Source organism: Dermacentor andersoni, chromosome 6 (genome assembly GCF_023375885.2).
Source record: "Dermacentor andersoni chromosome 6, qqDerAnde1_hic_scaffold, whole genome shotgun sequence".
NCBI lineage: Eukaryota > Metazoa > Arthropoda > Arachnida > Ixodida > Ixodidae > Dermacentor > Dermacentor andersoni.
The window spans coordinates 85824742-85850405 of NC_092819.1; the positions used below are offsets into that span (position 1 = coordinate 85824742).

Consider the following 25664-nt stretch of genomic DNA (forward strand, 5'->3'; position numbering starts at 1 on the left):
TTACCGCATGTATATCCGACCTATACTAGAGTTTGGATGTGTGTTATTCTCCGGCGCCGCGGCTTACAAGCTAATCCCACTAGTTTTGCTGCAACGGGAAGCGCTTCGCTTACGTCTGGTGCTACCAAAGTTTGTAGCCAACGCTGTGCTCTACAAGGAATCATGCTTACCTTCCCTTGAAATGAAATTTAAAATACTTACCGTTCCAACATTTATAAGGCTCTGTGAATCCCCACTAAGAAGATCCCAGTCCATCTTCATCAAACAACGAGCCCAATTTTTTGGAGTCAGATTGCTACGGTTTCACACGCCACAAGTCATTGTATCACAATTGTTATTGAATCCGTTATACGTAAATATAAATGATGTAATCACGGAAAACAGCATCTCAAATTCACTAGTTATTACTTATGACGATTGATACCCAAAGAATGCAAAGCAGCTTCCCTCGCATATTCTTAACGGCTTACTTCGGGATCACTTGAATCAACTCCGCACTAACGTAAACATAGCAACGGATGCTTCGCAGAGTGAGGAAAAGGCAGGAGTTGAAATTTTTTCATCACCATTGGACTGGTCTTTTTCTATTCGGCTTCCCGACTTCACTCCAATATACCTGGCGTAATTCCTAGCTGTTGTCCTAGCTTTACGAAAGCTACAATCTTCCAGGACAACCGCGGTAATAATCACAGATTCTTTGTCGGTGCGCACCTCACTTACTGCTCCCGGCGAGTCACACATATTGAAAACTTTGTACTCACTGGCTCCAAGTCATTTGAGAAGTTTACGATTAATATGGGTACCTGGGCACAAAGGCATATTTATGAATGAGGTGGCAGACAGCATGGCCAAGGCTTCTATCAGCGGCCCAGTGCTTCCCCTTCTTCCAACGATGGGTTTTGTCACATCCGTCAGGTTCAGAAGATACATCCTTTTAACATCACAATCAAACCTGAAATCATCCTTGGGACTACACCACTTACAATTCCCTTGGAGCAGGAAATTTCGCTAAACAAGACAAACGTAAGTCACATTAGCGAGACTACGTTGTCGAATCCCATCTCTAAATTTTTACATGCACCGATCTTGTCTGGCAATATCCCCATTGTGCCATTTTCGCAACGCATTAGAGAAGATTGAGCACTACTTACTAGAATGCCGGCGTTTCTCCTCCATGAGGAAAATGACATTAAAAATTACAGTGCGACAGCTCGACCTGTCATTGAACACTCCGGTACTGCTGTCTTTCGGAGCGTCTGTGCTTGGGCACTCCCACAGGAATGTGTGCTTCGCCTTAGAAAAATTTATTATTGAATCAAGCCGATTTCATTGATGTCCGCATTATTCTTTTCGTTCCTCCTCTATTGCCTCATTTATATATTATAGATAATTTTTTTTCCTTTTCATAGCATGACAGTCTACTGAACCGTTTAGATTTTTCCTCGCTTAAATTCATGTAACAAAATTGTAGATTTTTACCTCCATTTTCTGAACACATAAGCAAAGTCGGCCCGATTCTTGGCCAATCCCCGTGAGTGGGTAAGCGCCAAACTCATCAAGGACATCATCATCATATGTCATATTCTCGGTAGGAGAAGATCACGAAAGGGCAACCCAGAGGTGGTTTGCGCCTTTTCACTGGGTAACAAGAACAAGGAGAAGTGGAAGAAGAAGATCTCACCTTGCTCGGGCTGTAGGGTTCCACCGGCGGTGCTACGAGTCGCATTCTCTGCACTTCTCGTTCGTGACGTCGGCTCGTTCTTTAGCTATACACTGTCGCTGCTTCTGGCTTTCCGTCTCAGGCTGACTGCGACACAAGCATGGCGACACTCGGCGAAGGAAAAGCCGGCCCGTCATCGGCTGGAGGCACGCGGCATCCGTCGGCGCCTGCGACTCATGTGTCTAAGCAAAACAAGGACAAGAAGTCTGGGCATCGTCATCGAAGTAACCACCACAGGGACGAAGGAAGCCAAGACAGCAGCTCCAAGGTACGCAGTTGGCTTGAGATTGAAACCTGATGGCTGCCTTTTAGCTGTAATTTACCTGCCGACACACGGCGTGCAGCCGTCCTTAACCAGGCGTGGACTGCTCGACCACGGCCAGGAGTCGGGGCAGAAAAGCTTTAAATGATTTGGAACCCACTTGAGACCGTGCGTGTATGCCTGGCGGCAATTTTCACGGTAGTTGAGACAGCCTGAAAACCCTTATTGTCTATATGGTCAGGTAAAAATATCTTAATTAATCGTAGCGATCTGCTTGAACATCTGTCTATTTTAGCCTAAACAGTGGGCTCCGTAGCTGGCCGCCTTATTCAGAGATTCTACGCTTACTGCACTCCAACCAGGGCCACACACGAAGCGTTTTGGAATATGAGCCTGCGTCTGAACACGGAAGCGGCCGTATGACATCGGCGTCGGTTAGGATGCACAACTAACGCTAGCGTTGGTATCGAGTCGGTTACGCATAAGTCAGCTCGCTCACTCGTTTGTACACGCCGACGGTTGTGATTTCCGGATGCGTTCGTCTGGCTTCCACGTGTAAAGGTGTTTCATGCACTTGTTTGCGCGCTTCGACAGTCGTTTGTTGCTGGAGTTGCTGGAGTTTGTTGCTGGAGTTCGGCAGCAGCGCACCGTCCATACAGCGCTAATAGCCATCGTCTGCTTTTGCAGGAAGCATGCTGCATCTGATCCGACATATCAGCAAGAAGTGAAGTAGCGACGCAAGGGCTAATCGGAGGCATCACGTGACAGTCAAGACTACCACTGCCACCTTCCAGAAAAGGGCGTCACCGTGCCCCTATAAAAGGCGACGGAACGGCTAGCACGGGCTACAGTTCGGCAGCAGCGCACCGTCCATACAGCGCTAATAGCCATCGTCTGCTTTTGCAGGAAGCATGCTGCATCTGATCCGACATATCAGCAAGAAGTGAAGGAGCGACGCAAGGGCTAATCGGAGGCATCACGTGACAGTCAGGACTACCACTGCCACCTTCTAGAAAAGGGCGTCACCGTGCCCCTATAAAAGGCGACGGAACGGCTAGCACGGGCTACAGTTCGGCAGCAGCGCACCGTCCATACAGCGCTAATAGCCATCGTCTGCTTTTGCAGGTGAGCTAACTGTTTAGGAGTCGAGCGTTCATTGGATTGTCCTGTGCGCTGCTGCCGAACAAAGTGTGCGTCGATATTGATGTATACTTGCTTTGTTGTGTGAGCTAGTCTGGTAAAATGGATGTGAAAGAGTTGTGCCGACAACTAGAGAATTTCAAGCGGGACATGAGAACGGAACTCAGAGAATTGAAAGACAGCGTATATTTTTGTTCCACTGCATGCGATGGAATGCAGGGCCTCACGAAAGATATAGCTGATTTGAGGGCTGAGATCAAGGAGCTAGTGAAACTTAATGTTCATTACAAGGCAGAGAACGAAAGGTTGTCGCAAAGAGTAAACGAACTAGAACAGTATCAAAGAGCCAATAATTTAGAAATTAAAGGCGTGCCCGGTGGAAATGACGTCATGACAGTGATAGAAAGAATTGGAGTAGCGGTTGGCGAGAGCATTTCAGAAAGTGATATTGACACGTGTCACTGGGTGTCAACTGCAAGGACTGGCGTCAAAAACATTGTTGTGCGCTTCGTGCAAAGAATGAAAAGAAACCGTGTGCACATGAAGGCAAGAAAAAAGCAGCTAACTTGTAAAGATCTTGGTTTCACCTCAGACAACTCAGTGTACGTCAACGAGCATTTGACGCAACAAAACAAAAAGCTTCTCGCGTCTGCGCGACAGAAAAGGAAGGAAACAAAGTGGAAATATGTCTGGACTGCCAATGGCGGGGTGCTCGCTCGGAAAGATGATGGCTCGCCCATTCTGCGCATCACCACTATTGAAGACTTATCTAAAATGACCTAATGATAAACTATGACACTAATATGGCGTCTACTCATTCATCTCATCACCAAGTGACAGACGCTTATTATGACATGCAGAAGCTGAACAAAGAATATTCCGGATGCAAGACGTTATCCTGTATACATATTAATACAAGAAGCATGAGAAATAAGCTGGATGAAATTAATGAGTTAATACAATTAAAAACCGAAAAATTTGATGTTGTGCTTTTCACGGAAACATGGTTAACTGCAAATGATCCTGTTCCACAGTTTTCAGGGTATAGCTCGCATCATGTAAGAAGAGAAAATAAAGCCGGTGGAGGGGTAGCAGTTTATGTTAAAGAACCGTTGAAGTTAGTTGTCATTGATGAATTTTCTGTTATTACTAATGATGTGGAATGCTTGACCGTGCACCTAAATAAAACTATTGTAAGTGTCGTATATAGGCCCCCAACTGGAGACAAGGCCACATTTTGTAGTTTTATGGAAAGGCTACTGCTTTTGACCCGATCAACTAGTGAGACTTGTGTAATTATGGGGGATGTGAATGTCAACATGATCACTGATAGCGCATGGTCGCTAGAACTCAAAACATTGTTCTCTTGTTACGGCTGCAATAATTACATTACTGCACCAACAAGGGTAACAATCAATAGTGCTACATTGTTAGACATATGCGTTTCGAACTTAAATGAATGTGATGTCAAGTCGGGAGTACTAATATCAGATGTAAGTGACCATTTACCTGTGTTTTGTCTTATACCTAAAGACCCTGACAAACAAAACAATGACTGCAAAACACGATTCCGCAGAATAATCAGATCAAATACTCTAGAGCAATTCCGATGTCTCCTCCAGTGCGTAGACTGGCAAGAAATCTATAATGAAACAGATGTGAATAGAGCATTTGCTCTATTTCAACGAAATGTGCTTGCGTGCTATGATTTGGCTTTTCCACTTCAGCCAGCTGCTTCTGGAAAGAAGCATAAAAAGGCGCGCAAACCTTGGGTCGACAAAGATTTGTACGAACGCATCAAAAAGAAAGACGCTATGTATCACACCTTCATCCGCACGCGGCAGCCTGACCTATTCGCGACGTACAAGAAATTTAGGAATGAAGTACAAGGTGATTCAAAGAAAGCAAAGTGTGATTACTATGAGCGCCTTTTCTCGAATATACGAAGCAATCCGAGAAAAATATGGGATGCCGTTAATGATATAACAGGGAAAAATCCAAACGCGCATCCGCAAATGACACGCTTAAACGGACGGGAAATAGAACGTGCAGAAATGGTTAGCTGCATGAATACGCATTTTATTAACGCTGGTATGAACCCTGCACACGTTGCAATCGGAAACGATCACAGGTTTTCCACACCACGTATATCAAACTCACTTTTTTTCAAACCGACATGTGTGAGTGAAGTATGTGATCTTATCAAGACATTAAAGCATGATGTTTCAGCTGGCGTAGACGGTGTCAGTCCTATTCCGGTTAAATATGTGTCACACGAAATAGGGCCAGCGCTCGTGTATGTTATAAACTTGTCTCTTAGCACAGGCGTTTTTCCAGACGAGCTTAAGATAGCGCGTGTCACACAAATTTATAAAGGGGGAAGTGCAGACCAATTGTCGAACTACAGGCCAATTTCAGTTCTCACGGTATTTTCAAAACTTTTTGAAGGTGTTATCTATGCAAGATTATCAAATTTTTTTACGAAACACAACGTTATTGCGCAATGCCAATACGGTTTTCAAAAAAATAAGTCAACTGAGCAAGCCTTACTGGATATTAAAGATCGAATTATTGCTAACATCGAACAGAAGAAGTTAACGCTTGGCCTGTTTTTGGACCTGAGAAAGGCATTTGATTCGATTGACCACTATATCCTAACTGAAAAATTGGAAAGATACGGAGTTCGAGGCGTTGCAAATGACTTGATAAAAAGTTATATATGTAATAGAAAACAGTTCGTGCAGCTGGGAACTACTGCATCTGACATGCTTACCCTACATCAAGGTGTCCCACAAGGTTCAAAGTTAGGACCATTACTATTTCTAAGTTATGTTAATGACATCACAGATTTATCAGGTTCACAAACATTGGCAATGTATGCAGATGATACAAATGTGTTCTTTACAGCTGATAACACAACAGAATTACAACAGTGTGTAAATGAATATACAATTTTGTTATCTGACTGGTTGGCGACCAACAAACTCCAGCTGAACGCAACTAAAACAACCTACATAATATTTAGGGCGCCTAATAAAAGAATTGATAGTAGGATACAAGTAAAATTTAACAACTACCTCATTAAACAGGTCAAACAACAAAAGTTTCTGGGAATACATTTCAGTGAAGAATTGTCATGGAATACACATGTAAATTCCCTCTGCGGTGAATTATCAAAAAACATCGGTGTAATCTATAAAATTGCACACCTGATCCCTCTATGGCTGAAAAAACAACTATATAATGCACTTATTTATTCAAAGCTTTGCTACGGGATATTGGTTTGGGGTACAACCACCAGAACAAATTACACGAAATTGATTACCTTACAAAAAAGAGTTATCCGTTTATATGCAAATTACTATGGCCGTTTTTCAGATCTAAGAACCGGTCCACTATTCCAAAAATATGATATTCTGCGTGCGGACAGGATATATTATATGCAAATTCTTCTGGCAATCCGAAAAAGAAATCCAAGCGCTCAATGTAGTGAATGTAACCTCTCCGGATACTCCTTGCGACACAGCTCACGACACACACCAAAAGCAAGGACCAATTACGGCAAACAAACCTTTCTCTATCAGTCCACAAAAATAATGAACAGTTTCAGTGCATCTGCATCCTTAAACACTTCTTTACAGACATTTAAAGAAAGAATAAGAGATTGGTTAGATAGGGAAGACATATACTTTAAAATTGAATGAATGCGTGTAATAACATGAAAAATGTTTCTGCCATGAATTACATATTTTTTCTTTTCAGGATTCACACATTTCATTTAACATCTATTGTTGGGTTTTGTATTAACACAAATATGTTTGCATCCACGTATTGTTCCCACTGTTTTATTACTTTTGGCACACAATTATGATGTTCTTTTTTCTTTTTTTTGCGCATGTTGTTGCTCTATATTGCTCCATAAATAAGCTGACGTTTATTTCATGTTTAATTGTACAATTTTAGCATACCATTAGCATCTCAAATACTTACCTGCACTTAGCCGTTGTTGTACATTGTACCATATATTTGTAGAATCTAATGACCATGAACATTGCTACCATGAATTTTCACAGTAACCAACGCTGTTGTAACGCGCAAAATTGTGCATATGTGTGTGACCTGCTGTCGAACCTGTCGTTCGCGGGGGCTGAGACCTTTGTCAGGCTTTATGCCTTTAGTCTCAGTCTACCCTCGTTTGAATGAACGAGAAATAAAATTCAAATTCAAATTCAAGTCACTCGGGAGAGCATAAAGGCGGGACAGCAAGTGACGAACACTCACAATAAGACGCGGGTGCCATTTTTCCTTTGAGGTATGCGTAAAACGTGCGACGTACTTGACTCTTGCGTGTGCGAAAACTCGAAAACGCAAACTAAGAAATACGCCTACAATAATATATGAGCAGCTCGGAGTCTCTATTTATTTTATTCATTTTATCGAGTTTCCTCATTCGTATTTATTTAGTGCGCAAGTAGGTCGACGTTGCCTTCTTTGTTGTCTACTTTGACTGACACAACTTTCTATCTTATTTGTTTAACCAACAGGCTACAGGCCCCATCCGGGAGATTGTGCCGCCTGGCGTGCAATGCGATTGATTTTCAACTAGATTAGCGTGAATTACGCGCGTGCTGTTAGTTTTGCCTACTCATACTCTCTTCTTGTCTCAACGAGACCTATATTTCGATACCTTTTGCGACTCGATACGATGCCCTGGAGGCGAAAAGGGGCTGCTTTTTTTTACCAAGAGCTCACGCAGATTCCACGTGCGCCAAACCCATGTGCATAAAGCTACTTTTATGCGCGGTTAGTTACGTGATACGCGTCACCGCAAAAAGCGTTGGAGAGTATCGAATTATAGAGTGTCTTTATATAGGGGGTGGCTGAACATTTATATAGTTTATGGGAACCTTTAAACGTCGTCTGTTGCAGATAACGTTGATTATACAGAGATAAGGTGGATTATGGAGAGAGGCGGACATTGCTTACACGAGAAAGTGAAATATATAGTTAAACAATTAACACATTCGATAATTAACTGTTCAATGAATTATTTTGCGATGCATATTGCAATTTACGAACTGCAGCCGGTGAGTTCGCAAGGCATGTCCGCTTGGAATGAATTTCAAGAATGACACCAATTATAGATATGCGCCATTAAACTCACCGTAAGAATGTCGTTTTGTTGCATTTAGTACTTTAACGTAACGCTCTGTTACGCTCAAAAGCGCACAATGGGTGAGTTGGTATGGAAGCATACCAACTACGCAAACTACTCGGTCAAAAACAAGGGCGCAGGAAGTGATGGGACACAGCGCTCTTCTTGTGACTTTGCTTTTGTCCTAATAGTTCGCGCTCCGAATTTGCCATGCTCTGTGATACATTGAAGCAGAGGAGTAACTGGAACGTCCACGTATTTCGTCCCGCACTTGGGGAAATATATCGAAACCGGTGTCATCCTGGAGATTCGTTTCAAGTGTATATGTCTTGCAATCTCACCGGCTACAGTTTGTAAATAGCAATACGTGCCGTACAGTAAGGAATTCGAAAGTTAATTAGTGAATTGTTGTTAATTAGGTGAATATGTGCTTCGATTTCCCGTGCTATATGTCCGTCACTTTGAACCATCCGGCCCATGACAAGAATTATGCAAACCTGCCACAGGCGATATTTAAAAATTCCGGAATACTTAAATGTACTTAAATCACTTTAATCACCCCGTAGATACAGGTGCTACTTTTATCCCAGTATACACGATTTCTTCAGTACATGCACGTATAATCACTTTTCATGCAGTTAAATATGCCTAGGAAACAGTTGCATCTGTTTCTTTTTTTGTCTGTTGTGTCGTTTCCTTCCAGATCGTACAGGATAAATTGGAGGGGAGTGATACCAGCAAGCAATCGGCCGCCTCGTTCCGCGGTGGTCGCAGGAGGAAGAGCTATGCCCTCGACGCCGACTTAAGCAGGCTCTCAAAAAGAAGCGTGAGTCGTTCCCGTTTTCCCCTGATCCATCTTCATCTTCTTACGTGCAATGAAAACGTTTCAAATAAGCTGTACGCCACCTGCTGTTAGGTTATCCATCCTATACCGCTGTCGTAGGGAAAAAACGAAATGGGGGTTGGGCACAAAAACTGAAATAATCGCCTAGGGAAAAAGAAAATAGTTGAAACAAATTTGTTATCTCGTCGCCATACGCCAGTCTTCCAATTTCCACAGCGATCTGAGTGTCTACTTACCAAATGCGCACTTGAATGAATGCTTCGGTGCCAACTTCATGAAATGTTAGCCTCGTGGAAGCTCCATGTGTTAAACCTTTTTCTTTTCTAATCAGGTGACGGTGACTGGTTTACGAGTTGTCGAACAACTAAACGTGATGCTAAAATCCAGCTTTCTCGCGCCTAAGCGTCCCGTTATGATTTACTAGCGTAGATTCAGTACGCCGTCAAATCACGGCAACCGGCAGTTAATCACTGCATGAATGTGTAAAGAGCAGCGCGCAAAGATCAGGACAGAATGAGGACACAAACAACAGGACCGGCGCTTGTGTCGTTTGTGTTCTTCTGTCCTGCTGACCTTTTCACCCTGCTCTTTACACATTCAAGCATTAACCCAAGTAGCCCAAGCAAGCGTTTTACTTAATCACTGCAACCGGCAGTTGATCATTGAAACCCATGTAGGCGGCTTTACTCAAGTTCCGTCAAATTGTGGTTCACGAAACCTCGGAAAGCCTCGGAGGGGGTGTGTTGCAACTACCTTAGAGATTTGCCATTTCAAGCGTTGTTCGCGACTCTGAGATTCAGGTTCAAGTGGGCCGACGTAGGCACTTCATACCTAAATGGTTTTAGGGTGAAAATTGTGACAACTAGCCCATAGATGCCTCTGGTAGCCGTAGATTATTCTGTACCGCATTTTTGTTTCTCAATCAGGCGCAGTTGTGACCACTTTCACGCCACTAGATTTAGCGGTTTGTTCGGTATGACGATTAAAGGTACTGAACAGCTTTTGCCGAAACCCTTCACTAACAGCTTATAAGTGACAACGAGCCATTGTACGTGTCGATCCAAATTGAAACGTGAAAAAGTACACGTTAATGATAAGTGAGAACTAAAAAAAATCAGAATTCCTTGGCGTAGAAAATTTAAGGCTATACCGCCTCACTGTGCAAATCATGATAGGCAGCCATCATACTGATGTGTCTATTGTAGCCGACCCATTTATAACGGAGTGCGCCTTTATATATGTTGCCGCGTTTAAAAAATCGGCGTAGCTCCACTACCATACGTGGTAGTTTTACGGAAGTTTCAAGTGCTACTACAAGGACAAACCATGGAGTAGCGCGGACGGGTATTCACACCGATGGCCCCGTGGTGTGAATGCAAAAGTATACGCCTCACCCTCAGGGATTTTTCATTCATACTTACGTTAGCCAGGACTCACTCCTGTTCGACTCACCAGGACTCACTCGCGTCCACTCCCATTCGCCGGCACTCATGCCCATACATACTCAAGTCCGCTCACCCTCGCCATCAGTCAGTTTCGGCGGCGATATTCACCTCCACGCCAATCCAGCGTCACTGACGTCCGTTAATGCTTGCCCTTAACCAGCACTCGCTGTTGTTCATAAACCGCCAACAAACACTGGCACCAAGGACAACATAGGGGAAATTACTTGTGCTTCCTAAATGAAATAAAGAAACGATAAATGGAAATGAAATTTGATGAAAAAACAACTTGCTGCAGGTGGGGAACGGTCAAACAAGCTTCGCATTTCACGTGCGATGCTCTACCAATTGAGCTACCGCGGCGCCGTTTCCCCATCCACTTTCTTGGGTATTTATGTGTCCTAGTAGAACACTGGGAGTGTTAGCCAGCGCCACCACTCACAGGCCTTGGCGGCGGACGTGGAACGTCCTTTCTGCCGCGGACGTTACGAGAACGTGATCTTCTTGGGTGAAGGCAACTGGCCAATAAACCCACACATGCTACCTGAAGGCATCAATGTTTCCGGATTCGAGACCCTCGTTATGTAATAAACGAGAAGAAAGGGGGTCAACCGAGCTTCCCGATTTTTAATTGCCATATCATAAGAAGCCAACAAGCACTGACACCAAGGACAACATAGGGGAAATTACTTGTGCTTCCTAAATGAAATAAAGAAACGATAAATTAATGGAAATGAAAGTGGATGAAAAAACAACTTGCCGCAGGTGGGGAACGGTCCCACAACCTTCGCATTTCGCGAAGGTTCGCCATGTTGTCCTTGGTGTCAGTGTTTGTTTACTTCTTATGATATGGCTAATAAAAATCGGGCCCCTCGGTTAACCCCTTTGCTTCTCCTGTTCATAAACGCACGCGAGTACATGCCGGCCTATGGCTCGGGCATACCAGGCATATCGCCCCGCGCGCAGGTTGACTGCGAGAACGCGGTTCGAGTGACGCACGTGCTGGAGCGGTCACGCCGCACCCACAAGTCCCCGCGCGTCGGCTTCGTGCTGCTGCTGTTCTTCGCGCTGCTCTTCGTGGCGCTCTTCCTGCTCGCGCTGTTCGTGAAGAAGCAAGAAGGCCGCGAGCCGACGAGCACGTGCAGCAGTCGGGCGTGCTTCCACCACGGCCAGGTGCTGCGCGACGCGCTCAACCTGTCCGCCGACCCATGCGACGACTTCCACGCATTCGTCTGCGGCTCCTGGGAGCGCCGGCTCAACGAAGGGCCCGCCAGCGCCGCGCCCGGTGGGAACCCTTCTCTCCCTAATGGGGCCGGGAAAAAAAAGTCTCTTTAGAGTATACGTTACGAAAGGACCCACTCAGCGTGTGCTTCTCCCAACCAGGTATCGCCTATATGGCTGTACGGAGACGCGCGTCTTCTGCTTTATCCGTGTATCATTTCCCCCATTTCGATTTGCGAAGATTATGTGTAATACATTTACACAATATTTACAATGGCTTTGGAGGCTTGCAGGACGTGCGTCGTCGTCTTCCTGCTGTTGTTGAGTGTCTACCTCGTCAAGCTTTGACACGACCGCCGGCGGCTATAGCGCCGGCACTGCTGGTAAATAAGAAGTCGTGGCAATGGAATAATAGCCTGGAGCGGTGCGATGTGGACTATATCAGAGTGACGCTGAGTCATGGTAGTCAAGAGGGGGGCGATTTTGTGCGTTAAGTCGATCAGTTGCCGCATGGAACGGTATGTGCTACAGCAATACAAAGTAAAAGGCCAACGCGCCGTGATATGGACCATAGGAAAACTGGGGCACCCGGTGTTTGGCGGCCGTGGCAACGTATGGTCTCCCATGGGCTCCTCTAGCTTATTTTGTTAGCCGCTGCCCGTATGAAGATTTCAATCGAATGGGCCTACAGCATGTTTTTTCTGGCTGACGTTCTGTGCACTGCTCGATTGTAGCGCAGTTTCTTGTGATGCAGGCATCTGTAAGTTGAAGACTTACATGTTTACAAACGCCTAGTCTTCTACAACCACCTCAACACGAGCAACCATGCGCACTAGGCGCAAGCTAGGCGCACTAGCACGTCATCTCACTACCACCGCCAATGAGTATTATAAGAGTAATTAAATGCCATAGGAGAATTAAGTACGGAGAACTTGCGCATGCTGTTCAACAGCAATTATCCTAAGTTCTCAAGGAACAGAATGCAGTAATAATTATGCTCCATCTGCTACCCTCTAAAAACGTGTCAAAGCGCTTCCGTACCCCCCCCCCCCCCCCGGAGTAATCAAAATAACATGTTCATAAACAAAGTGCTCTCTTAGAAGCTGCGTTATTGTTAGCTCGATCTGGTTAAACTTTGGAGCAGAATGTGTACCGCAACAATCCGCGAGTCGTGTGTATATCATTTCTAACACATATTCTTGTTAGCCGATAAAATCTTAAAGCGCTTAAAAACTCTCAGTGTGTCGTTATGTCGCATAAAAATGGCAATAAAACATTTTGTTTTGTTTAGAAGCTACCGTTCACTTCAGCGCAAATTGAAACGAAGCTGACGTGGTGAAAAATACGAATAATTTTTTTGGGAAGGGTGAAATGAGTAGATGGTGCATGAGACGGCTATTATACCAGTTGCAACAAACACTCACGATGGAACGAGATGTAAAGTACATGCTGCTGTTACTTAGCAGTAGCAGTTCCCAGTTCGCAACGCCGTCTGCGTCGGCCATGGTTTAGCATGCGGATTGCATTTTCTTGGCTTTCATTGTGCCCATTGCTAGAAAAAGCAGCCTGCGCTGCCACGGGTCCCTTGAGTCGCTTATATCCAGCGAACAGCAGCGGGAGGACACCGCAAAACAAGGTTGAAAGCAGCAGCTATGCGTGCAGCTATATACCGTTGATCTCGAGCAGTTTCGTTTTGCCGTGACGCGAGTATTGTACGCCTGTCACACGGGGACTCGAAATTCTTTTGAGCAAAAAGACTTCTCCCGTGGCTTATTATTATATCGGCGATACGCATCGTTTAATTTTTAGCAATTGATAGTATACTGTTGTCACATTCGCAATACGCTTCAGCATTTTGAATTTTCTTCTGTCACGTTCTCTTGATCGGCTGCACTACCCTGTGCGCGCTCGAACAGTTTGGTTGCGCCATCGATTCTATAGTTGTTGGGCCACTAGTGTTAGCACCACAATTATAGTGGTTGCAATACTAGGGCTCCCCACTTCTATCTGTGATGTACTGCGCGGAGAAGCCAACAGGGACAGCCTAACGTAATAGTATCGCACCCTTTTAACGAAATATCCTAACGCACAGACACATGACATAATGAAATCTAATCCCCATTGGGGTTGTAGCTGTGCATAACGTTCAGGTCAATGGCGTTTTTGTGCCCTCGGCTACCACACACCTCAAAGTCCACGGCAGGCACGTACCCAGGATTTTTTTCGGGGGGGGGGGGGGCCCACCACCTTCTCCACCACCACCATCATCATCATCATCATCATCATCATCATCATCCTGTTTTATGCCCGCTGCAGGACGACGGCCTCCACCTGCGATCTGTAATTACCCCTGTCCTGCGCCAACCGATTCCAACTAGAGCCCGCGAGGTTCCTAATTTCATCGCGCTACCTAGTGTTTTGTCGTCCCCGATTGCGTTTTCCTTCTCTTGGTACCGATTCTGTAACCCTAATGGTCCAACGGTTATCTAACCGGCTCATTACATGACCGGCCCAGCTACATTTTTTCTTCTTGATGTCAATTAGAATATCATCTATACCTGTTCGCTCTCTGATCCAAACCGCTCTCTTTCTCTCTCTTAACGTTATGCCTAGCGATCTTCGTTCGATCGCTCTTTGCGCGGTCCTTAACTTGCTCTCAAGTCTCTGCCCCATATGTCAGCACTGGCAAAATGCACTGATTGCACACCTTACTTTTCAATAATAATGGTTAGCTTCCAGTCAGGAGCTGGCAATGTCCGCCGTATGCGATCCAACCTATTTTTATTCTGTGAATTTCCTTCTCATGATCAGGGATCCCTGTGATTAATTGACCTAGGTAAACGTACTCCTTCAGTCTCTAGTGGCCGACTGGCGATCCTGATTTCTTGTTGCTTTGCCCGACTATTTGTCATTATCTTCATCTTCTGCATATTAATATTCATCCCCACTCTTACACTCTCTCTTTTAAGGTATCCAATCATTTGTTGTAACTCGTCTGCATTGTTGTTGAATAGAACAATGTCATCGACAAATCGAAGGTTGCTGAGCTATTTGCCGTCGATCTTTACTCCTAAGCCTTCCCAGTTTAATAGCTTGAATTATTCTAACCACTGAGTGAATAGCTTTGGAAAAATTGTGTCTCCCTGTCTGACCCCTTTCTCTGTAGGTATCTCCCTGCATTTCTTGTGTAGAATTAAGGTAGCTGTAGAACCTCTGTAGATATTCTTACGCCAAGGACGAGTCAGTAAGACGAGAAACTATTTACAGATTATATTTACAACAACGGTTGCAGCGCTGACCGGTTAGATTCACAGCGCGAGCACAGTTCGTTCTTCCTCCTCTTTTCTGGAGTGATGGCGCCCACGCGCCTCGTTCAAACAAACAAATACCACACGCATGTAGCAATAGTTTCCAAGCTTTTTACGTAAGCGTTCTGTACTCCTGGATTACGTAGTGCCTCTATGACTGCTGGTATCTCTACTGAATCAAATGCCTTTTCGTAATCTATCTAAGCCACATTGAGAGGCTTATTGTACTCTGCGGATTTCGCGATAACCTGATTGATGACATGGACGTGATCCATTGTAAAGTATCTCTTCCTGAAGTCAGCCTGTTCACTTGGTTGACAAAATCCAGTGTTGCCCTTATTCTATTGGAGATTATTTTGGTAAATATTTTATATAATACTGGGAGCAAGCTAATGGTCCTATAATTTTTCAATTCTTTAACGTCTCCTTTTTTGTGGATTGGTATAATGTCTGCATTCTTCCAGTTTTCTGGGACCCTTGCAGTCGATAGACACTTCGTATAAAAAGCCGCCAGTTTTCCAAGCATTATGTCTCCTCCATCTTTGATTAAATCGACTTTTATTCCACCTTCTCCTCCCGCTCTTCATCGTTTCATGTCTTGCAGGGCCCTTCTGACCTCATCGCTAGTTATAGGAGAGTTTCTGTATCCTGTTCATTACTGTTTCTAAGTGAGGTATCGTCACTCCTCTGGGTACTGTATACAGGTCAGCTTAGAATTTTTCCGCTGCTTTTACTATATCTTCGAGATTATGATGATATTATCCTTCTTATCTTTTAGTGCATACATCAAGGTTTGTCCTATGACAGGTTTCTTTTTTACTGATTTCAGGCTGCGTTCATTTTTTACGGCTTCTTCAGTCTTTCTCATATTATAGCTTCGAATATCAGTTATTTTCGCCTTGTTGATCAGTTTTGACAGATCCGCGAATTGCGTAACGCTGTGCGGCCGCCAGTCCCATACAACCGCGTAGAGCGCAGGACACTGCGATTCTAGACGTACTGCGCCCACCGCAAAAGGTTAGAAAAACACCCACATAAGCACGGCAGAGAAGTGGCTACGTGAGGCGGTTCGACTGATAACTGTAGAAGCGTCATTCAAAACAAGTAATTGTTCTCCACTTCCGGCGGCGTTTTCTCTACTTCCTTTTTAAATAAAAAGATGTTGATCCATAAATATTCTCATAAACAACGGTTAACATTCTTATTGTTCGCTTTTCCTTGCAATTTGGTTGTTGCCTTGGCTCTCTCCCTCAGTAGATCGCTTAATTTCTCAACTCCTTGCGATTTTTGTTTCCACTTGCCAATTTTGTACGACAAGTGCTGTACATTTAGGGAAAAACAGACGAGGTAACGGGCGACAGTCATCTTGCTTATGGGTTTAAGGGTTATTGCAGGGTTTCATGATGGACGCTCTTTCGCATTATCTTATTTCCGACCTTATCTAGCCCATATCACGTGTATATGGTTCCGGGCATCTGCCAGCGTCGCGGCGAGCCGTAACTCAAGGAAATAATGAAGCAAAGAAACAAGTTAAACGCAATTGGCGTTTTCTCCGGCCGCAACTCGTTCCATGAGAGTACAGACCAGCTGAGTAACAGCCGCATCCCTCTCCTGGTCCCAGGATCAGCCTAAACAAAGAAGGTTGAACTAACAAAAGCAACAGCTATGCGCGTGATGGTTGAATAGATGGTGACAACTGAACGCTTCTCGAGCTAATCGCGCGGGTGCGGAATCTATGAGAAAACTGTCCTTCACATTACAAAAGATGCCGATAACTACCGCCATATAAAAGGAGTGAAAAAGGCAGCATAATGCTGACTGATGATTAGCTGCCAAGTCTCAGCATTGATCTGGCGGCGCTTTAGGAATGTGTGAGGAGTGGTGGCGTGGGTGGGGAGGGGGGGGTATGCCACTTGATTTCGGGGGGGGCCCGGGCCCCCCCGGGCCCCCCCCCTGGGTACGTGCCTGGCCCACGGGATATAGCTTAACACGTTGAACATCACGGGTTGTTGTTGCTGTTGTCGTCGTCGTCGTCGTCGTTGTGGTTTTTAGTGTTATTACTACTAAAACTAATTATAAAGCGGATCTGATTGTTGTATGATGAAACAGTGCCGAAAAACCTGTAACTTCTTTATAATGCGTGTTGGCGGCATTTTCCCAATATACGTGTTCAAGAGACAGCAGAAATCGATCAAAGAGTGTGCGTACATACAGGTCACTAAAGTACAGGCTAAGAAATACGGTGAGCGCTGAATAATTGAAGCGTCATCTCAGGGCAGACATGCCTAGGAAAAAATCAAGACCTCTTTGGATATGAAATCATGCCCGCAGTCGCTTTTGTGTCTTTGCACCTTTCATGTTCCCATTGAATTACCTTGCGCTAGTCCGTTCACATGAAAGAAACAACACTAAAAGGGGACTTAGGTGTTGCTGGTGTGACGGGTGTTGCTAGCTTCCTTTAGTATATCGAGCTCCGAATATTTAAGTATACGTTAAACATTCTTGCGCGCAGCGTAGACGTCGTATCACTCGATGACTGAAGTCTTTTCTTGATCGTGACAGCGTACCAGGACCGCCTGATGGTGGCATTCGCAGAAAGGGCAATCGACGAACTACAGTCGAACCTGGTGAAGCTCGAAGGATCCGCTTCAGAAGATGCGAACCAAACTATGCATCTGGCCGCGCGATTCTTCAGGAGTTGCACCAGGTCCGATGACAGCGAAAGCGCCGTCTCCGCGAGCTCCACCACCTCCAAGATGAAGCTTCAGCTATTCAGGGAGCTGCGCATGAGGATGCGGCTTCCGTGGCCCGAACTCACGCCTCCCACGACCATCGAGCCGCTGGACGTCATGCTCGACTTGGCCATCAACTGGAACGAGAACTTCCTCTTCGACGCCCAGCTCGTGAACGTGAGTGGTCGGCCCGTAACGCTGTTTCTCAGTCGCGGGAAGCCTCTGACCGGCTGGGTGCACTACGAAGAGCCCGCCAACTACGAGGGTCACGTCCAAGACTACGTAGGGTACATGGGTCTGAGCGAGGCTGCCGGTGGCAACGAAGCCCACCCGCACCTCCTCAGGAATTTGACTCGCGATATGCTCAATGTCAAGAGAGACGGCGCGAAGGGCGAGGCAAGCCAAACTTGGTTCCGGCTCGACCTGTTCGACAATCCGACGCCGTGGGTTGATGCCGGCGTCTGGCTCAGCTTGCTCAACAAACATTTCTCTCCAGACCTGAGTTGGTCCTCCGACCATTTGGTCGTGGTAGAAGACGCCGGGCTCGTTCGAGGCATCCAAAAGCTGTTGAAGAAGTACAGCAAGAGGCAGTTCTTGATCGGCTTGTCGTGGCTGTTTGTACAGACGCACCTGTGGGCTATCCTCGACCTTCCGCAACTGAGGTTCCACAGCGGCGCGAGCGACGACCTCACCTTGTTCGCGACGTTGAAGAACTACAGCTGCCTCGAGTACGTCCAGTCTCGGCTCGGATCACTGCTTCCTTTCGGCGAGACAATCAACAGCCTGCCGTCGAATTCGCCGGAATTGTTCGAGGTAGTCGTCAAGTCGGCGACCTCGCTCCTCGACCAGCTTGCATGGATCGGGAACGCTCGACACGCCGCGCTGCAAAAGACCAAGTACATGACGAGCAGTTCTCTCCCGCGGCCGGCCTTCTTCGACTTGGAGAGGCGCGAGCAGCTGTTCGACACGTTCCCGCGTATGGGCGCCGACTTCACCGTCAACTTCGTCCACGCCTCGCACTGGTACCAGGCGACGCGCAAGCATCGGAACCGCCTGGGCTTGTACGGTCTACGCACATCGGCTGGCTACGCGCGCCCTTTCTACGTCTACGCCCTCAACAGCGTACGCTTCCCGATGACCATGTTGCAGCCGCCGCTCTACTACAATTTGAGCGACATGGTCGTGCTCAACGCCGGCGCGGGCTCCGTCCTGGCGCGCGAGGTTGCCCGCGCGTTCGACCGCAAGGGCGTCGCGCTGGACGAAGAAGGGCGCGGCGCGCTGTGGTGGGGGCCGAACCGGTCGCGAGACTACCGCGAACGCCTCGCGTGCGACATGAACGCCAGCGAGTGCTGCTCGTTCATGCAGCTGTTTCCCTCGGTGCCGGGACTCGAGATTGCCTACCACGCGTTCGAGTTGTACGCCGAGCACGACCAGAGACTGCCCGGTCTCGAGAAGGTCACCCACGACCAGCTGTTTTTCATCAACTACTGCTACGTTCAGTGTGCCGGCAGCCGAGCCAACTACGGGGACAGTTGCAACGTGCCGCTCAGGAACTTTGCACCCTTCGGGAAGGCATTCAAGTGCAGCGCCGGTTCGCGAATGAGCCCGCGGCGTAAGTGCGGCTTTTTTTCAGGACCATAGCGTGCATTTCTCGCGGTTGTTTTCTTTTTCGCTGGCATTCGTTTACTGCTGGAAATGCGTTCCTTCTTTCTCTTTCTTTTTTCCCTTTTTGCTGTGGGCTTTCTAACCGTGTGCATTTCGTTGTTTGAATGTTTAGCTTTGATATAGTGTTCACGTCGTGCTTGTTTTTCTATGAACTATAGATCTTTGAAAGACGATGATATCGTTTTGTACGCTTCTGAACCCCGTCATGCGGGTGCCTTCTGCCGTTGAAATGTGCATCTCCTCTAACTTGTGTGAGCCTGTGTATCGCTCGTTTTCTTTAGAGCGCGAAGTTTGGTCTATGTTATACGAACGCTATGGATATTATGCTTTCGGAAGTTTTCGTATTTTTGGATAGCATACTTCATATTTGTCGTACGAGCAGACTGTTCTTTCGGTTGTTGGGGAAACCATTGTTAAGTCGGAGATTAGGCTGGGAGTGTTTACTTATGTTGCAATCGCCCGCCACGCAAAACTCGAACTAAGGACACAGAGGCAACAGTGAAGACGCAGTGTTCTATTTTTCTCTTCTTTTTAATTTGTTCACGCAATTGACAGCTTTAACGTTGCTGTATTTGCACTACCACCAGTAGTCAAGGTGCACGATAATGAACACGTTCCAACAGCGAATAGAAAAAGCACCGTGAAAATTTAAAAATGTAATGAAAGGCATTGTTCTTTGCTAAACCAGATATTTGTAGGTATTTCCTGAAGGTATTTCTGTAATGTTGTCAAAGATTGGGGTATCGTTACTCGCACTCTCCGAACCGGAGAGGCTGGGGCGACAACAAACCCACCCCGCGTGCATTTATAGATGGATCGACTGCTGACCGGCGATAAGGTCCACGCCTGATCGGCCGTGGACCAGAGCACGGGATGGGAGGCGACGTAAACACACACGCTAACTTAATAAAATAACATCATGCCGGAGACATGATGAAAAAAATAATAAGCAAACTGCAAGCAGATGGTGCAAAGCTTCGCGGAAGGCGTGCGGGTCACACGCAATACACTCTGACGCGACGCGCGAAACAAAGCCCACCACGTGGGAATGTCTAACACTTGCGAAATAATCAAAAATACGAGGCGCAAATGAAAAATATACGCCACAATAAACGCGACAAACACTACACTAACAGAATATACAAAAATCAACACGCGATGAATAGTTAAATGAAAGATGACACGCGATTGAAAAAGAGTCCGGCGGAAAGTTCTGAGAGCAGGTTGGAACACGAGGCTTGTCTGTGGAGTGCTCGCCGAGATCCCGATCTGAAGAAGCGTCAGGCTGCTGGTACCTCGCTGCTGAAAATCCTGACGGGCTTGCACCGTCTGTCAATCTACCAGCGAAGACTTCGGCCTGGGGGTTTCAGCCTGCCGATCACATCTCCAGCTGTCTCTCGGCGCACATGCATGCTGCTCCGTCTCCCAAACCATTCTCTCCGCTCGCCGAGGTCACCTCGTCCCTGGTCAAGCTCTGGCGACCCACGTGACCAAACGCTCCAGGGAGGTCAGGAACAATGGGGAGCTCTCAACCCTATGGCTATGGTGGCTAGAGCCACCATACTATGGCCGTGTAAGCTGCGCTGCGGCTGCGGCGGCAATGGCTGCCATCTCGAGCTAGACGCGGGTAGGGTGGCTAGAAGGGGAGGTGTGAATATCGGCGGCACAAACGTGACCCCACAGCGCACCGATACCGCGGGGCGGCGCTGTTGACCAAGGCGGGGTAAGCACGTAGCCGAAATGAGCGCCTCGCCAGCCTCGCGTCGGCTGCATCTCTACCACCGAAGTGAAAGTGAGCCCGTTTCGGGTATCCCGCGCTTTCTGCGAGCGTCAAAGAATGAATATCATGAAAACAATGTTATGTCAGCCCAAATCATTACTCCTGTGAAATTTTACGGGCCCAGTTCGCACTGTATCGAGATTCAAACGTGTTTTGTCTGTGCGCATTTCGTGAGCTGACTTTGGGTGTTAGGAGCTAGTGGGGGCTTCGAAATAATTCCGACCACTTCGGGTTCTTTAACGCGCACTGACATCATACGGCACACGGGCGCCTTGTATATCGCCTCCCTGAAAATGCGACCGTCGTCCTCGAGATCAGTAGTCAATCACCCTATGCGTGCCGTAAGACCTGTAAACTGCAGACATTACCTGATAAAGTCTGGACGTATTTACAAACCACTTTTTGTCTGCGCTTGCAGACCTGTAGCATGTCATTCTGACGCTCATATAAGGAATTTACTATGATTGCAGACAGTGAAGCAACAGATCTGGTCATGAAATCGTTTATTTACAAGTGAGCAAAAAAATTTACAACACACAAGGTTTCACTGTTTTCCGTTTCTTCTCACTGCTCTGCTGATTGACACCTTTAAGCAAAAAGTGAATCCTTGTGAGGCAATAAAAACGTATAACTGAGGCTGTCAGGGTAGCAGAATGGTCTAGGCAACCAATCTTTGACATTTAACCAATTGACTGCAAAATCTCGGCCGCAGCTTTGGCATGCTAGCGTGTTACACTGAATTAAAAATTATGGGGTTCCACGTGCCAAAACCACTTTCTGATTATGAGGCACGCCGTAGCGGAGGGCTCCGGAAATTTTGACCACCTGGAGTTCTTTAACGTGCACCTAGATCTAAGTACACGGGTGTTTTCACATTTCGCCCCCATCGAAATGCGGCCGCCGTGGCCGGGATTCGATTCCACGACCTCGTGCTCAGCAGCCCAACACCATAGCCACTGAGCAACCACGGCGGGTGTTACATTGAATAAACGAGTGAGCTTGTTTTCAAGGGCATTGTCCAGTTTATAGAACGATTCTGAGGGATATAAAAGGCCCTCAAGGTCCCACTCGTTGGATGCCTCTAGTGGAAGCTCTCTGGGGATATTGCCTTTATGGTGCTTCGCAGTCTTCACAATGTGTGGGCAAAACACGCCTTCTCGCCACATAACCTGCAATGTAATAAACTAGCCGTGCGTCGTTGCGGTGCTCAACATAACTTTGGTGGTCCACAGCATCTCGCCCTCGAATGACGGAATGTCGGGAGGAACACTCCAAATCAGGCGACGAGACCAACTGGCAGCGGAGGGCGCAGGCCAGCGCAGGAGTACCACGCCGTAATACCACGCCGACCACGCCGCGAGCAGCAGCGCCACGTTCCCCCTGGTGGCATCGGTGCGCAAGGGGGTCACGCGCGCCCGAAGGAAAGCGCCGCCGGTATTCACACCTCCCCTTCTAGCCACCCTAACGCGGGCACGCACTTTGTGATAAATGTGGAGAGTGAAACTTGCAAAGTCTGAGAGACCTAGTAGAATTTTCTTTTTTATTGCATCGCAAGATACTCTCCGCCTTATTAGAATTCCATGGGCATTATATTTGCATCGTGGCGTTCGCCCATGCATCAGAGCCATTTCAAATGGCGTTGGTCGAATGCATTCAACTGACATACCTACAGGCAGCTGTAGTGACGATCAGAAAATGAGAGGATTCGCAGGTTATAAGAAGAAACGGTATGCACCTGGGCTGCAATCAGTGGCGTAGCTAGGTCGTCTTGCACCCGGGGCCCATAGGTCTTCTGTCACCCCCCCCTCCGGGTGTAGCCGGCGGAAAGAGGGGTGTCTTCAGACGTATATGACACCCCCCCCCCCTTCACAGGCCCCTTGCACCCGGGGCCCACGGCCCCCCGGCCCCCCCTATTGCTACGCCACTGGCTGCAATTGGAACCGCCACTGTCCCTCAAATTGAGACGTTAAGACCGGACTGACATGTGTGAAAGTGACAGCTAGCTTAATTCCAAGCTGCCGTGACACAACGTCGTTTCCTCTCAGTGTTACGAACATTCGCGTGCGCATCAACGAGGATAAAAGTAAGTATTAACTCTAGTTGAAGTACTAACAGCCGCTCCAAATAGCTGGGCAATACAGCGATGCTTTGGCGAATGTTCCTTGACATCACAGCTGTATAAGTACCGTTTATTTGGCCTTACATAATGCCTCGAACGCGTGCCTTGTGTGTTGTGGCCTCAGCACAGTAAACGTGAGGGCAAAACTCATTTTCTGGATGCTCGATTCACCCGCCGGCATCAGCGACAATATGTTTCTTTGTTCTCATTTGTCCAAAGGGATACAAAAGCGGCACCATTACCGCAAGTCAACGCAGACCGTCACGCGACATACATAGGCTTGAAATAATGGCTTCGAGCTTCCAAGCTGCCGTTTGTTGAGCTACACTGCGCGAGCCACGAGAAGTTGGATCCTGCGGCGTCTTGCGAAGCGCTTTCCGCTTGTCCGGTCCAGTTGGCCTTTTCTGGAAATCGACGGCTATCGAGCGGTGCGTCAACGATCTGTGTGAAGCAGTACGCCGGACGTTGCCCGTAGATCTTGTGCCAACTTGTGGTGCCGGTGTTCTTGTGCGAACGCGTCTGCAACTCAGCTGCGGACGTTCAGCGTGGTCAGATTGAACATCGTACATACGACTGTTCAAACGAGGGAACAGCTGCGCACTGCGAGCGCGATAGCAAGCATCCCGGTAGCACAAGCGAGGCATCGGGCTATAATGAACGGAGGTCAACTTGCTCTCTGCCTCCTCGTTGTTCTACTGGCGCTCGTGCTAACAGCAGCGCATCCCGCTGGTGGCCGCAACCAGGAGCCGCAGTCAACGGCGAGGACCAACAAGCCGCGCGCCGGCGGTCCGGGAATCATGACCAACAACAACAACGGCAACAACGGCAATGGCAAATGCAACCAGGACGACAAAGACAACGATGAGAAGCAACAGAAGACGAAGTAGGGAGCTCGGCACCTCCTGATTTCTGGTTTTAAGCAAGCAACGAGATGGTGTGTTTTTTGGGGCCCTCTTAAATGTGAATCGTCCTTGCTGGGCGGATTTGTGCAGGGGCTTGTAATTATCCTGCAAATTCGATGAAGGTGATGGTTAGGGCCAATCGCTTGCGCTGGTTATTGCGCACAGGCTTGCGCTCGTGTAAACGCGAATAAGTGCAAGAACCTAGCTTTACCTGTTATTTCGGGGTCTGAGTATACGCATGAAGGCCATATCACGTTTCTTTTGCGAGAATGCCTGTACATGATTACGCTTGTGTCCACCTTTGTATGACAAATATAATTGCCCAATAAAGTACTATTGTTCATGTCATAATTAAGTTTGAAGTTCAAAACGGCGGCGGTGAGCGAGCAATGGAGTGCCATGACAACCACTGCGCCGGGGCGCATTATTTGTAATTCTCTTTGACATTGTTTTTTCTGGCAGCATTTGCCGCAGCGTTTATTAATGCGAAAGCAGTATATGTCCCACGAGGCAGAAAATCCGGCGTGATCAAGCGATGGTACCAAAAATCATCATCAGTGATGCCATCAGCGTCTTGTATGACGTCAGTAGTAATACAGAAAATAGTAAATGGTATAACAACGTTAAATAGTAATAATTATCTCTAAATAAAGTGAATTAGAGTGAAGTAAATGAAAGTTAGAAAGTAGAGTGAGGTGACTTAAGATTGAGTAAAGTGAACCAAGGTGAATTAAAGTAGATTAAGGTTAATTAAAGTTGGTATAAATTAGAGCAAGGCAGATTAAGATTGGCACAAATTAGAGCAAGATGGATTAAGATTAGTACAAATTGGAGCAAGGTGGCTTAGGTGGGTTAAGTTTGGTACAAATTAGAGCAAGCTGGATTACAGTGGATTACGGTAGAGCTGCGAAGGACACGTTGACAACGTATGACGTCACGTACCATGGACGTAATCAAATAATTAGAGAAGTCATGGTGCTTTAGCATCCAAATCGCGTAAGAATGTGTAAGTTACTGTCAAATCTTTTCAGTGTTTAACCTTTAAAACGTAAACAGCCACATTTGGCGCTTGCTGCGAAGTGTTTAGTGCTCAGAGGTATGTACCGTATAAAAGTTTAACTGTAATATCCATGCAGGCGTCTAATGAAAGCGGGGGCAGAAATGGTCTTGTAGGGGTGTGATGACAGCGGCAACGTCATTCCAAAACGACAAACAACTTCAGAGCCCATAGGACAGTGTACATGTAAGAACGTAGGACTATATATATGTTTTTTTTTTTTTTCATTAGTGCTGCAGGCACATCCTAGCAGATGAAGAGCTTCGACGGTATTGTGTCGCCCATTACAGATGATTGCTACCAGCAAGTCGTAACGC

General features: G+C 46.8%; 1 protein-coding gene across 1 annotated transcript; it reads left to right on the top strand.

Moving 5' to 3' along the window:
* Positions 1-1575: 1575 nt before the first annotated feature.
* Positions 1576-24275, top strand: LOC126522495 (neprilysin-1-like). The gene is made up of 5 exons (XM_050171247.3): positions 1576-1988; positions 8981-9103; positions 11530-11848; positions 17655-19436; positions 24103-24275. The coding sequence occupies exons 1-5, from the start codon at positions 1821-1823 to the stop codon at positions 24273-24275; spliced, it is 2565 nt and encodes an 854-aa protein (XP_050027204.3). The 5' UTR covers positions 1576-1820.
* Positions 24276-25664: the final 1389 nt, after the last annotated feature.

Bases quoted from the DNA above. Each gene is read 5' to 3' on its own strand.
- LOC126522495 (XM_050171247.3), top strand. From the start codon at position 1,821: ATGGCGACACTCGGCGAAGGAAAAGCCGGCCCGTCATCGGCTGGAGGC. The intron at 1,989-8,980 runs GTACGCAGTTGG...GTTTCCTTCCAG, and splicing joins GCCAAGACAGCAGCTCCAAG to ATCGTACAGGATAAATTGGA. The intron at 11,849-17,654 runs GTGGGAACCCTT...TGATCGTGACAG, and splicing joins GCCCGCCAGCGCCGCGCCCG to CGTACCAGGACCGCCTGATG.